At 46.6% G+C, this 15574-nt stretch overlaps 1 protein-coding gene across 7 annotated transcripts in view; it reads right to left on the minus strand.

Annotated features, from left to right (window-relative positions):
• cep170aa (centrosomal protein 170Aa) overlaps positions 1-15574 on the minus strand; it is a 53236-nt gene that overhangs the window by 7314 nt on the left and 30348 nt on the right. Inside the window, exons 9-17 of one of the 7 annotated variants that reach the window (XM_029250942.1) lie at positions 14423-15021; positions 11636-11764; positions 10130-10265; positions 8249-9835; positions 7741-7794; positions 4763-5003; positions 3647-3836; positions 2140-2307; positions 1357-1445 (exon numbers count right to left, since the gene is read on the minus strand). In XM_029250942.1, the coding sequence (XP_029106775.1) occupies positions 1357-1445; positions 2140-2307; positions 3647-3836; positions 4763-5003; positions 7741-7794; positions 8249-9835; positions 10130-10265; positions 11636-11764; positions 14423-15021 (3193 nt within the window). Of the gene's footprint in view, positions 1-1356; positions 1446-2139; positions 2308-3646; positions 3858-4762; positions 5004-7740; positions 7795-8248; positions 9836-10129; positions 10266-11635; positions 11765-14422; positions 15022-15574 lie in introns of all 7 variants that reach the window. The other 6 variants (XM_029250945.1, XM_029250943.1, XM_029250941.1 and 3 more) reach the window with 6 other exon arrangements.

Consider the following 15574-nt stretch of genomic DNA (forward strand, 5'->3'; position numbering starts at 1 on the left):
AGAAACACGCACACAATTATAGAGCACAGCTTGTCTGATACCACAGCACTCAAGCAGATGCCTATAGCTGAGTTTAATTGTCCCATATAAGAAATCAAGGGGGAGCACAATAAACTTCACACCAGTTTGGCGTTAACTTGTTTCCTTGTTCATTCACTGCTTCAGCAGGTGGAGAAAGACAGAACGGAGATACAGGAACCTGATCTAATAAAAAAAAAAAAAAAAAAAAGACAGAAAATCTCCTAGAGAGAAAATCCTACAACAAGAGATATTTTCAGTGACAATTCCTCATCTTCTGGGACAGCAAAGGTGACATGTCACCAAGGACCAGCGTAGGGAAGTGCAATTCTGCCGTCGCTTTCTACTCACACAAAGCTCAAACACGTAAAGAATCAATCAACGACATCACTGCAGTTTAGTGACATCTGAACCACAATGCCTTTGTCTCCTGTAGACACACACAAGGACTGGTCACATACAACTCAATGGCTGAGCGTATAAACACCGTCGACACATCCAACTGGATGCCACCCGCACGTATTACTGCACATTGCAAATTCTTTCCGCTCGTCACAAAGAAAATTCTTGCGGCCTCATGATTAATAGGTGTAGAAGGATGCTTCTGACAGCGTGAAACGGTTTGGTGACATCCGAAACACTGACTTACAAACATTTGCAATCCTTTCTTCATTGATATTCAGCTTTTGTCCCGCACTCCCTGAGATTATTCTACGGTCGGCAGATCTATTTTTTTTTTTGCAGCCGTCTGCTGTCTCGATATCCTTCTAGTTTTCTTTACAACGTCAAAGCATTGTGTTGCTTAGTCTTATGGGTTTATCCAAAAAGTGCACAATTTTTACTCGTTAATAAAGCTGGGTAGTTTACTGAGGGAATTCCGGCTCGATTTTTTGCTCTTGGGAACCACAGAACGGCTCACCTGTGTGAGAGTTGAAGAGGCAACCTTTGCGTCCCGAGTTTATGTTCTGAATCATTATAGATCCCGTAGCCTCAAGAACAAGAACTCCCAGGAACCAGGAAGAACAGTTACAATTTCTTGACTGGTTACACTTAACACCCAACCAACCATCTACCCATCATCAATCACTGCTTGTTCAGTGCAATGCAGCGGTGGTCTGAAGCCTATCCCAGAAGCACAGGGCGTGAGGTGGGGTACACCCTGGATGAGACTGTCTATAACATGGGCAGACCCTTGTGAACGGAGCTGAATTCAAACTCGATATGCCTCCCAGGAGCTGCAAGGCACTGGAGCTACCCTCTGCACCACCTTGTTGCCCTAAAGTAACATCAGGCAATGTGAGGCTTCTCTCTGATATAGTACTTTAACTGGAATGTTACCTGATCTTGCCAGCGGTCTTGTCCACGGACTGCCGTATTTTTGCTGACAGTTGGGAAACGGATGTCAGGAGCAAGCTGTCCAACACCGCCTGAGGAGATACACGAATGCGGGGATCAGCTGGGAGGCGCAGAGATAAACGCTCAAAGGGAAAAATGAGGACCAGTTAGTTAATAAGCGAAAAACCGTCTCCTTCCCGACACACTGTAATCCGGCAGTTCTCAAAAAACCTGATGAAAACGGATCACAGCAGAGATATCCAAGGCGGTTGGCTCTTCATGAACTGCAGAGGTGTCACATAAGGGCCAAAGGCGCCTTCTAGTGGACATCTCTTAAATTTGTCACAGTGCACCCAATTTCCATGAGCCGGCTGACAGCACCAAACATTAAAATATAAGACAACGAAATAAAAAAAAATCCTACGTAAAACAGGTCATAATTCAAAATAATAATAAATAATAATTATACAGTAATGTAACAGCAAGTAAATTATATGTTAGCAAAACTACAGTATATTTACATTTACCTGATGCTTTTAACATCTACATTACATTTACATTTATTCATTTAGCAGATGCTTTTCTCCAATGGAATGTACCTCTCAGGTGAACACAATGTCTGGTTTACACACTGAGATACTTTTAATCACCCATGTATACTGCACTTTACTGCATCAATGGTGGGTAAAAACCTTGATCAAATGTACTACAGCAGCAGCAAAGACTCCAACCCAGGCCCTTGGACTGCAAGTCAATAGCTCTAAGCCTCCTTCCCCCTTCCCTCACCTCGTCTCGATTCCACGTCCGGCGTCGCAGGGCAGCCTGGGGATCCTGGCTGCCGGGGGCCCGGGGGCGGAGCTCCACGGGACGGCCATTGATCTCAGGGGCCTTGGTTTGCACCACAGGTGGGATTTTTCTGAAGTTGAGGCTCTCGTCAAAGACACGGTCCACCAGCTGCAGCGGGGAAGGGGAACATGTTCATGGGCAGGGAGGAGAGAGAGAAAGTAGGGCTCACCCAGGGAAGTGGCGTCTGTGATGGATGAGCTGTGAAGCTGCACCGCCCCGCTGCTCATCGGCAGCCGAGCAGGATGATGGGAATGTGGCCAAGTTCTTTATGTTGCCTACAAGAAACTCTGCAACTTAAGTGTTGTTAGATGTCCTATTTGTCCCTGTAGGAAGGACACCACTTAACGAATATGACATGGAATTTACCTTCAGGATATTTACATATTTTAAATCAATAACATGCTTCAGAATTTCAAATCATCTTGTGTCTTTTAAACGTTACCATAAGCAATATGTCATTTAACACATAACATTATCATTCAACAGAAAAAACTTCTTTTTTTTTTTTTTTTTTACAGTAAACTTCTTTGTCTTGCTCTGCTACAGCCACAACTGTCCTGTGTCTGTTGATATGGTTATAAATCTCTCTCAGATATTCTGCTGCACTTGACAGGTCTTACAATATTCGTGACTTCATCGCATTTATTTTCGACTGTGTCTCGGAAATGTCCCTGTTGCGACTGTCTCTCGGGGATGCTACCGTTAGGACTGTTAACGATTGCTTCGCTGTGAAACCGAAGCAATGCAGGATGGAGGAAGAAGGCATGATTGATGCTTTGCGGCTGTACCTTTCTTTAACATTGCAACACTAGTTTACATTTGTGGTACAAGCATTTCAATTCTGTTAATCAAACATTAGCAAGCTGCAAATGTAAAAAGAATTTAAAAAACAAACACACAATGCTGAGGCATGAGAAAAATTAGATTGTTTTTATAAAAATGTAGAGAAAAGGCAGACAAACACATCAGCTCCACAACCCCAAAAAGTTATCTTCAGTATGTAGTATTTACTTTTACATGCTTTGATACCCTTGAATTTATTACATTACCCATTTATTTTCCCTATGATCCATCTCTATGGATTTTGTGTTAAGAAGAATTCAGGATGCATAAATTAAACTTGTCATTTCCTGGACTGAATTAAAGTTTAATCCTGTTCTCATTTCCTATTTCTTTTTTCCTATTTCCTATTTACTTTTCTTAAAGCTTATTTTATAAAAGTAAGTAACCAGTAACACTGGTTAAAGGTATCTGAAATACTTTGAGTAGAATATGTGCCCACATCTACATTTTTATAGAGGAGCAGTGGGGTTGGGGTGAATAAAGGCAAAGGCAGAGATGGGGTGACGCAAAGACACAGAGGATGAGGACGGAGGGGGGAGAGGGATTCTCACAGTGGGCAGGGTGAGACGAGGGGAGGACTAGGCAGTAAAGAAAAAGAAAGAACCTTGCGTGCGCCCTCCAGAGATGGCCCTACCTCTTCTCGGGTGTCAATGGCGGAGCCAGGGGTGGTGGCCGCGGTGCTTACTGTGGTGCTGGGTGCTGTACCCGACGAGCTGACTGAGTCGATCTCGCCCGCCACGTCGTGGATCTCACGAGCCAGGATGGCCAGGTCCTTGGCCAGGTCTTGGCTGATTCTGCGCACACAGGGGAATAACCTATTACACATCAGACGGGGTCCTGAAGGGTTCAACTGTCTGCACTTAGCCGCATTTTCCCCCGAATGCATTTCGCCTTGCAGTAAAATGTGGTACAATGTGGAATGACACAATGACAAGTGACAAGTATTACTGGAACTCTTGCTACTCCAATTGTGCCACTGACAACAAACAACACACATAAAGGACACAGCCCTGTTACACTGCAGTGCAAGGTCCCTGTGTTACAAAATGGTAATATAAACAAAAAATTCAGGACACAACAGGGAACACACAACTTTTGCTTAAGTCAGAGAAAAAAAGCGTATCGTGTGAAAAGTGTAAAAGCCTTGGCCTTTGCTACAATGAATAGAAGGACGCTGCAGATATGTCCATTCTTTTAACTTCATCATATGGAAGTCTTCATGTTGGAATTAACAAAAATATGTTGTCCCCACAAATTCATATTCTTAGAGGCACAAAGATGCATTTATCAGATCTGCCCATGATTTGTTAAGCAATGGGAGTGAAATTCAGCTCATAAACAACAGTGGAGAGAGAACAATTCTTTCTCCTGCAGATTATCTGACAGCAGCTAATCTGCACAATGAAACATCCCTCCTAGTAAGCAATGTACCTTGTTGGAAGAGTGAAGGTGCACTAAATTTACTTTACTGATCAAATTACATCATGTAGTAGACTTAATATGATATAAGGATGCGGATCAACAGCCTTGCCTGGGAGCCTACTGTGTTTACTACCTGTGTCACTCTGCCACTGGAGAGTTTACAGTGGTTTTACAGCAAACGTTCCCAAGTTACATGACAATATAGTGCGGTGAAAATTTGTTATGAATGAAAAGATTCAGAAATGCGTGGAATGAACCATCCCCCCACCTGAGAGTGTGAACTGGAGCAGATGAGTACCTGGCAATCTCCTCGCTGTGGGCTGTCCAGTCTCGGATGTAGTCCTCCTGGTCCCTCATGCGTTGCTTCATGACACCACCCACCGGGCCAGGTGTGGCAGGGGCGGAGCCACTCAGGCGGGCGGTCCGCAGGGTGGTGCCGGGACGCAGGCGACCGTGTTTCGGGGAGTTGCGATTGGAGCCAAACTCGTCCTCGGACGTGGAAGCGTACTCAGGGGGCAGCCGTCGCCACCGGCTGCTGGCTGGTGGGTGGGAAAGGAGGGATTAGAGAAAGGAAGAGAAAAGACAGCAGCAGCAGCAGCATTAGGACAACGTACTCTAGAAGACTGGAGCTTGTCTTCAACTCCCACCCTTGCACCGTAAGACCCTTCTTTGTCAGTGAGTGAGTTCACAGCACCCCCAAGTGGGACCTTGTCCCTACCACCACCCTCAGGCTGCACTCAGGAGTGAGAAACGTGCGCTGCCCTGGCATCACGCAGGCATCTGGATGAACTGGCACCTTTCAGAGTGTGCACCGGCGTGTGCGGTTAACTGCTTAGTCTGAATCTCGTACCTGGCTCCCCTTGGCAGCGTGTGTCCATGGCCGCTTGTGTGTCTTTTTGTTTTGTACTGTGCCGTTTGTCCCTGGTGAGTTCTGTATTGAGGTACATGGGGAAATGTACGTCCCCAGCTCAGCCCTCATCAGTCCTGGTCCCCGAGGCTTTCTTGGCCACAACGCTGCACCAGGGATGAGCTGAACTTCACACAGTGATTAATAGCCTTATCAGTGGTACACGCTTGCCTGCAGAGAGCAGCGCATAACACGCCCACGCTGTGGTTAACACACACACACACACACACACACACACACACACACACACACACACACACACACACACACACACAGGATGCAGATCGGAACATGGTTGAAAATGGCTATGATCAGGTTCACTCGCTTTAACAATTGCTAAGCTGAATTATTAATGCCATGTTTAAAATCTGTTTAAATCTGAAAATTGCTCAAGGGTACTACAGCTGGAGGTGGGATTCAAACATGTGACTTTTGGATCCAAAGGCAGCAGCTCTAACAGCTATGCTCTAACCACTGTAGTACCCGTAAGCAAGGTACTTACCCTAACGCTGCTCCATTTAAAAAAAAACGACTCAGTTGTATAAATGGCTAAAGAATTGTAAGTTGCTTCGGATAAAAGCACCAGCTAAATGAATAAATGTAAATGTACTGTCTTTGTAATAATGTCTTTCATAACCTTGTGTATTTCCCAGCTGTCATGCTTTAGACAGAGTCTGTTGACCAGTTACAGGTGAAGTGGAAGGAAAGTGCACTGCAGACAAGACCTTAGAAAGAAAGAGGTTCAACGGATCCAGCCCACCACTCAGGATTCACCAGGTTAGAACACATGACAGCACGGTGACATGCGTGACATTCTCCAGACAATTAGCATTATTGTTAAGTACTGTTAAAGCACTTGAGACAAACACCGAGAGACCTGCCTTCCTTCTACCACGAAGAAACACCACACAGTCCAATTCCTACTCCAGAAAGAAGAGGATTGCGCTTGCGCAGTGATGACAAGGCCATGCAAATTGAACCATTCAGAAAAAGAACTACGAGATAATAGTACATACAGGTATACCCCGGTATATGGATTCCTAGTCTACAGATTTTCACTGTAACTGCCCTAGAAATGTTGTACCTGTGCTCAGTATGTGGACCGACTGCTCCTTGCAGCAGGGACTTTTCCCCAATGACGTCACGAACACATCGGACACAGACTTTTCAACAACGTATGATAACCTCTTACTTTTGTATTGTTTTTTCAAGTTTTATTAGTTTTCAGAGAAGTTTTCTTTGTTTTGTTCACATACCTCTCTACATTTAAAAAGGGTCAAAAAGCTCACCTCTTTCGGACTTGCTTCTGCCCTGATCTCGTAAGCGCTCAATAAACACGTACGTGTTGCTTAGTTTAATAATTTTTAAATAATTTGCTTAATAATTTAAAAGCCTTTATACAGCTACTCGTGTAATGTATACTGGTTCATATGGTGGAATCTGACAGTTTCACTGAACTCTATGATCACATGTCTGCATCCAAATCCCTCCTTCTATTGATATAATGCATTCTTTGTATTATTCTCTGAGATGCATGTTGCTTCATATTAAAAAATGAATTAATTAATAATTAAATGTAAATTTTCTGTGTCTCACATGTTTACATGTACTTACTGTACAACAGTATCTTTTCCAAATGCTTTCATTACTATTTTCTGAGACTGTTTTTAACTGTTACATTTAATCATTTAACAGACACTCTTCCCCAAAGTGATGTACATCCCAGAGAAAAACACAAAAAAAAAAAAAAAAAAAAAAAAAAAAATACTATGTTTGGAGGGTGTTCTGGATATACCTGGACATGTCCGTAAAGTCTAACACCACGTAATTTTTTCCCCCACTCAAAATAATGATCGAGCCCTTGGTTTACAGTGTTCCACACCATTTTCAGTAAGGAATCAGTAAGGGTTACCTGTACGATTTCTTATTGAAAAGTTGCTCCGTTTACATATTCTGTCCACTGGGTGGCGATCAATAACAAAACGTGTCCACAAGATTACTATCTGCTTGCATCAGCAATTCAAGAGAACATGGATTTCCACGTGGAACGATGGCTCATTTTATATATATAAAATGTGTGCACATGTGTGTAAGTAAAAGCTACAGAGGGCATCATACACTATGCTTGGGGAGTTTTTGTTCGCTTCCCAGGAGCTGGCTGACCTGACTAACAAGAATGTCCTTAAGAAAAAGGAGGTCAGTTTTACAAGAAGCCCCGGGAAGCGGCCCAGTTACGGGGAGGACGCGAGAAGTTGCCGCAGGGCCGAGTCATCACCGCCTAGCTGCGGGAGGGGAGGGGGGGTTTGGGGGGTGCAGAGAGCAGGCAGAACACCACGCCAGGCCCAGGGAAGCTCGTGCCGGTACACTACCCAGGATCTCCTCGGTGGGTGAGGTGCTTTCAGGGCATGCCGGAACCGGGCTTTCTGTGTGGGACAAAGCAACCTGGTTTTTCCCCCCTCTTTTCTTAGTGAAATGCACTTAAAACTGTGAGCCTCTGACCGTGTCTTGCATCGCTGACCCAAGGCGAGAGGGGAACGACACACCGGACATGAAGGAGCAAGCTCAGACTGGTTGCCCCTGCTTTGGCCAGTGAGGAATTCAGAGCGCTCATATAAACTGTCACACTGGCAAAGACCTGTCACATCATTCCCCTACTACATTCCATAAATGTAGATGTAATATATGCAAATTAATTCATATTTTGCAAATAACTGGTTCTATGAAAGGTTACGATCCAGAGTCTCTCCCAGAAAGACCAGGGTATGAGACAGAGTACACCCTGGACAGGAGGCAAGTCTACATCTTTGGACTGTGGGAGGAAACTGCAGTTGGTCAAACAGTGCCAGTATTGATGTGCTTGTGCGACCCGGAACTCACCAGAGGGGGAGCCGTGAACAGAGTAGGTGACCTTGGACTTGGCGTCGGGCAGCTTGGACACGCTGTTCGCCCGGACGCGGGGTGCCACCTTGCCGTCCACGATGGAGGTGGTGCGGAGTCCCAGCCGCAGTGCAGTCTCGGCGGCGGCGGCGGCTCGCGATGTCGTGGCTGCACGGCTCATGGTGGCCTCCGAGTCGCTACGGGCCGACATTGAGCCCAGACGAGTTCGCCGTGGCTGCGCCAGCATGTCGATGCGTGATGGCGCCTTGCGGCCCGATGGCGGGCGTGACGTGGAGCTGGTGGTAGACACCTCGGAGGCAACCGACACACGATCGGCATCAGCCAGGTCTGTGTCGGATGTGTCTCCAAGCCGGGCCCGACGCAGCAGGGAGGCGCGAGTTGGCCGTGGGCGGGGCAGGGTAGCCGGTTTTCCGGAGGCAGCGCTCGTGTTATTTGCGGGAGAGGGGGCCTGTGCGGTTTTACTGGCTTTACCTGCCTCCAGCTTGGAATGTAGCAGCTCATCAGTGGAGGTAAATGCACCGCGACCATGCGACCGTCCTGAGTAGGTCTCCTGGTCAGAAGAGAGCACATCAGAGATAGTGGAGTGAGGCAGAGAGGAGGTCTGGTCGTCATCAGTCAGGTCTAGGGATGGCTGCCGGGCCCTGGAGGCGACCTGGATGGCGCGGCGGGGGTCCATCCGGCTGTCGGACGGCCGGGCTTTGGCCTTCTTCTCGAGGCGCTCGCGAGTCACAGCGGGGCCCTTCTCCTTATGCAGGCTGCTGAGTGTGCGCCGTTTCTGCGCTGCTTTACGGTCACTCTCTCCTGCGGCCTGGCTCACTGTGCTGGCCGTATCCACGTCCGACTCGGGTGAGATGGAGCCTGCCCGCGGCTTAGGTGGCTGATTGCCAGCATCTAACTTATTCTCGTTGCGCAGCTTGGCCTCCAGGAAGGCCATGACGGCCTCGGTGTCCTTCAGCAGGGTGGCCGTGTCCATGCTGCCCACCGAGTCGCTGCGATCGCGAGGAAGTGGTGGGCCGGCTGCCTGCTTGTTGATGCGCGGTATGAGCTCAATGGGCACATTGGCACTGGGTTTCTCAATAGTGAAACTACCCTGCCGCACTAGCGGCTTGCCAGACTTCTCCATCCCATCAGTGGATTTGCCCTGCGTGGCCCTGTCCTCTGTCCGCCTCCTGCGCTCCTCAGTCCTCTTCTCACCACTCCCTACAGGCCGCACTGGAGGCTTAGAGATCCCTAGCCGTGCCTCCTGCTGTGGGGCCTGCTTGGAGGTTATGGTCACATCCACCTCAGTTGAGGGGAAGCTGCCACACACTCCCCTGGATCCAGCCCGTGTCCCTCGGCCCTTGGGGTCAGATTGGCTCTCCTTTTCCTGGGGCTCGGTGTCCTGTTTCTCCCCGATCTCAGAGCGCAGGCCAGTCACCGCAGAACCCTTTCCGGATTTGACCCGCAAGTTCTCTGGGGGCTTGTCCTCGGTGGGCAGCTGAGGGAGGGTCCTACGTTTTCGCTCACCCTGGCTAGAGGTGGATGTGACACTTTTGATGGAAATCCCAGACTCGCTGGCATCGGCTTCTGAAAGACACATTGACAGCATAACCCCAGTGAATGAGTTTCTTTTGGCACACTTTATTTGTACATTCCTTATTTCAATACACTACCACGTGCTTGCAGTGCTCTTAATGTGATCACCTGCACAATGAAGCTGCTCATCTGTAAACATGTTTGTCTAAAGAACTTTAGGCCCATGATACTATTCACTATTCAGTGCCCAGAACCTTTAAAGCCCTTAGTGCCTACACCTCAAAGGACATGTTTGTGCTGGACTATGCAGAGAATAAGCCAGTCGCTTCAGTTCGAACCATTCACCTTTCTCTTGGTGGACAAAGGCTGGGGAATCTGCCCCCGAGCCCTCGGGGTCCGTCCTTGTGTGGTTGGCTGCTAAACTGGCCCATTGAGACACCCAACGTGGGCCGCCTATGGCAACCGAGACTTCTGGAAGGATCTGCAGAGGGAAAATGTGTTTGGGGTGAGGCTTAGTCATTAACTATAGCCTTGAAAACCCTGAAATCAAAACGGGAAGAACAGGTCCTCAGGCAAGAACAAGTAACCAACCAGCTGTTCTGCAGACAGCACAAGTGACAAATGAGCTCACAAATGGGACATAATGTTCTAGTTATAAGGCTGGAAATCCATCAAATCCATCAAGCAATTCATATTTCATTTTAAACTCTGAATACAAAATGGCCTTTTTATCATTTGCTGCAGGTGAAAGTTCTTTGTGAATAGATTATACCAAAAAGGACTGTATGTGTTTTGCTGCTGTGTATGTAACACATTGCCTTCCGTTAGCAAAAAAGAATAAAGCTGAACTACTTAAATTTGTGCATACTTTTCTATTTAAAAAAAAAAAAAAAAAAACCAGTACCATGTTGGTGATAAAGCAAAATTTCAGCAATTGATAATATTCTAGTTTTGAGTATTTCTGGAACGCAGAGCACAAAAATATGCATTATTAATACAACGTTGTCAGCATATGCTCTGATATGCCTCACGGTGGAGAGGAAAGATTGAAAGCCTCAGTTCTGTGTCAATGTATTTGAGAATTATTCAGCAGAACACATCCGAGGGTCAATTTTCTGGCCTGGTGTTGATGAAAAGCACTCCAGAAAGGGGAAGGCATTTTTTATTATGATCCACAAGCAGATTTAGTAACCGTTAAACAGTTACAATCCAATGAAGATCTTAAAATTAATGAATGTGATCAATGTGAGGGGGAAAAAAATGCAGACCACAGTGTATTCACCCTGAAGTTCAAGCGGTTTCTGAAACATCTCTAGTTATAGATTTTAAAATAGAGAAGTTAGTGAAAAGCGGTGAAATACTGTCAAGCAGGGCAGCTGAAACCTCACCACAAAATAACTAAGGTGTATGGCGTCAAGGGAGGATTTATTTATTTATTTTTTTTACCTCGCCTGCAACATTGCGTTTCTGTCCACTTTCACAAACATCGCTCGTTTTTAATGGCACTTTTTCATTCCAAGGTCAGAAACCCTGCAGTCCTTGAGACTTTCCCTCCAGAATTCCACTGTCCAACCTCTAGTCAACAGAGGTTCCCGTTTCTGGGAAGGGCAGTGTTTGCCTACGTACAACTTCTTTCCCCATGCACTGCACTTCAGATTGCTTTGAAACACAATGCCCCTTAATAAGCCTATTTTTCTCCAGCCGTTGCTGAAAGATACTAATTTGGGTTTTGGGAAGGGGAAAAAAAAAGACAGCCTGTGGAACTAATTTAACAGACAGCTTCATACTAATGTTAATTACCTGTGACTTTATGAAGCCTTTTCAAACAATATCTGTGTACAGCAGTGTTACCTCTGAAGACAAATAGTCTGATTTGCTGATGTCACCCTTGACTGAGGTCTGCCAGTCTTTTAGTCCATCCTGCTGGGGGCCAGAATGTGCTTTTCTTGATGGGTCCAGACTTTCCTCTACACCGAACACCTGTAGAGAACACAGAATGAGCCGTATGCACGCATCACACGGGATGTTTTCAGCTGATATTCCACGTTCTCAGATGTCATGTGGTGCAAATGCCTTTTAAAAGTGGAAAAACTTAAATAAGCAAAAGAGTAATCTTGGGGGACAAATAAACCGGAGAAGAACACGGATCACCACCACGCAAAACCATTGCCAATACTGAGTCTGCACCTGTTAAGCAGATTTGCAAAGCATGATTCCAATAAGCAAAGGTAAATTCACATTCTCAATTTATGATTTAACACAGGCTTATCATCGTAAGTAAAAAAAAAAAAAAAAATATGCAGAACACTCCCACTGGTAAATTAAATACTATACAATGTACTGAATAGGACAAAATCTGCACGGAGAAAGACTGCTTCCTTTCACAAGTCACTTAGGGTACATAAAATATGTAAGGAGCCAAAGAATGTGTTCGACAAGGGAAAAAAAAAAAAAATCTAGGAACATCAACACACTCATCACTTTTTGGACCCCTGAACCACTTTAATAAGCAGAGTGAAGTGTGCAGCAGTACCCTGACTTATCACTTTCCTAAGCAGTACTACAGAAAATTCCTCCGTCCAGCAGAGACGCCGATCTGCTGAACCGCATGAAAAATTGCTGCCTTCAAACTCCCTGGGTATGAGACGCTCTGGGGAGAGCCATCGCCAGCCCATTAGATGTACTCTCCATGCACCAGGCAACATGTAGTGGGGGAGGGGGGGTGGGTCCTCGACAGGGGAGCCGCAGGCAAAACACTCCACTCAGACAGACACTGTTCAGCATCAAAGGGAGCCTGTCAACTGCACACTGTTCAAGCCCTTGGAAAGGGCAGGGGCTGTAAGAGAAGGAGCCACTATTATTAACTGACACTTGATCACATTCTAGAATTACTTTTAAATCTGCAAACACTTGTACTTTTGTGAGTAACTTTTCAGATAAACAGTACTAGCAGGTACATTTACATTACATCTAATCATTTAGCAGACCCTTCTCTTCAAAACATCCCAGGTAAGAGTACAAAAGTGCATTTTACCAACAGATGGAGAGATCCAGATTCAGATTCGTCACACTCAAACTTGTCCCATATGAACGTATAAACCAGCATACATTACACATGAATGGCTTCAAATAGCGTCTTAAAAATGATAACGTGCTACACGTTTACAGTTATGACCAAGCAGCTTACTAAACAACCCAACATTGTAACACCGGTGCCTGCAACACAGGCACAAAATACATTAATTAATAAAAATAAGAAAGAAGAATGCACTTCAGTATCTTATATCTAAATGGAGACCTCAAAGTAACATACAGAGCCTTGTAAAACTGTTCAGACCCAGTGGCAAGGTTACCCAACACTTTGATTTTGGTTGAAAAGCTCTAAAAAAAACTCATCTGACCACAAAACCTTTTCCCACATCACAGCAGGGTCAGTCAACACGATTCGTGAAACACCATGGAATATACCAGAGTAAAGTATGCTGTTAGCAACACACTGCATGGGGGGGCTCAGGTACTGGGCTACTGTTAAAGAGAAGGACTGGATGCAGCAAAAAGGGAAATATTCCAAGAGAACCTGCTTCAGTCTGCTAAAACTGGAGAAGGTCTGCCTTCCACTGGACAATGATCCCAAGCAGAAGGCTAAACAAAAGGCCAATGTCCTACAGAGACCCAGTGAAATCCTCATCTCAATCCCAGAGAGAACGTGCAGCACTATTTCAAAATTGTGCTCTGCAAGCATCATCTGGCCAAACTGAACAACCCGGAACGAATCTGCAAAGGAAAACAGCAAAATTACTCCTCAACAATGTACCAGCTTTGCACATCCTTACCCCCCCCCCCCCCCCCATTTAAACAAACGTGTTAGTGCACATTTCTTATTGCCCGTTTACCAGGAGTCAATACTGTGGCATTTGAATGTTTTTTAAAAAACACCACATTTCTGTACTTCCACTTTCAACATATTTTCAAACTGAATTTTGAGTTTTGGTGAAATGATGACAGTGAACACAATTTCAAAGCACAATTTGTGAATCAGTAAAAGGAGAGAACAGGTCAGTGGTCTGAACACTTCTGCAAGTCACTGTATGTGTTCAACCAAAACAGCACAGTACTAACAACTGAAGACTCAAGACATTCACCTTTTTAGTGTCTGTCTAATGAAAACATTTCATTGTTTTTGACTACGTGCATTTTGAAAGCAGATGCTATGAATTCTCAGGCCTAACCAGCTGTAATATAATGTTTAATAAGGGGAGAAGAGTAGCTCCTCCGGCAGGGGACACAGTAATGAAACTAGACACAGGGAACAGCACTGAGCAGGAACGTATTACATATTCTCACTTCCACAATTAATTGGCTTATTACACTTAACAGAAACACAGAAAGAGATTTATAAACCTGCTCAAGGTTTCTGTTGTCTTTGTCCTCCCCTTGAACATCTGCATTTTCGTACTGGGCTGCTAATCCTGGTAATTTACCATGACTTCTTTAAGATTTTGTAGAATCCCAGTACGAGACTTTACCATATCGCAGAGGTCCAGTCGGACGTTCAGTGAAAGAAGCCTACAGAGGTGAAATAAAGGAGGGTTCTTAGGTTCACACGAGCAGTGTGACCTTAGCTATTTGTGTGCGTACCTTATCGATCATGCGTCGAGCCTCCTCCTCCTCCGGGTTGTGGTTCTCCAGCTCGATGGTGTAGGTGCCCTTGTCACTCTGGTCGTCATCGTTCTCCTTTGTCCCCGAGCGGGGAAGCCTTTGAGAGTCATCAGTGGGGCTGAACTGTTGACCCACCCCCGCTGACCCTCTGACCAAGCCGGGGTCCTCTGACCGCTGCTTGAGAAGCAGGCGAGCAGCTGTGGGGGCAGCAGACACCAGAGAGGCTGGCAGGCCCTTGGTGCCGTCGATGGCCGAGGAAGCGGCGGGGGGCACTTTTGGGCGGGAAGGGGGTGTGGGGCACGGCCCCTCACCTGCAGTCCCCCCAACGAGAGGTGCCGTCTGTGAGAAGGAGTAGGAGCGACGCTTGCGAGGGTTGCCCTCATCAAAGAATTCAATCATAAAGGCTGTCCGGCTGGCGGTGGCAGGCCCCTCCGTGGCCTTGCCCTCAGGCCCCACCTGGGCTGCCCGACCCCCCTGAGCTGCCCGCAAACGTTCCTCCAGTGCCTGCCTCCTGCTGCCAAAACGAAGCCCTGCACCGTTCTCCGAGTCGCTCTGGGTGCCGTCCTCATGCTTGCTCCCTGCGGGGACAGAGGGAGGGTCGAACAATCCAGGAGGGTTACTGCACATCCACAGAAACGGCCAAATCACACGCCTCCAACCGGAGAATTAGCCTTTCCACCCAGAATTCCACCGGAGCTCCTCTCGTCAAAATGGCCGCACAGATGATCTATACACAGTCTTTGCCTTCATGGAGAGTCTACGCTGAAAAGAGTAAAGCAGCTGATTCTACCACTGCAGCATCCAGGGCTGAAGTGCATAGTGTGCACGTAGCCCAGAGGCGGAGAAATGATGAGGGGGTGGAAGGAGAAAGAGCACAGGGGGTGTGGGGGGGGCTGCTTGGGGGAGAGGAATGCAGTCAGGAAATAGCATGCAGTCAAGAGCTGACAGATCCGGGTTCTCGGAGGCACAAAAATCACAACACGGCTCTAGACAGTGGCCTTTCATGGGCCAGCTGCGGACAAAGGGTCCATTTTCGGTGGCTCACAGCGCTGTGTTTCAATAATGGCACCGTCCCCCACAAGCCCCCGGTGAGTCACACTGCATCTTCTTTGCTTAGTGTGAGCTCTCCTA

The sequence above is a fragment of the Scleropages formosus genome, chromosome 4 (assembly GCF_900964775.1).
Source record: "Scleropages formosus chromosome 4, fSclFor1.1, whole genome shotgun sequence".
NCBI lineage: Eukaryota > Metazoa > Chordata > Actinopteri > Osteoglossiformes > Osteoglossidae > Scleropages > Scleropages formosus.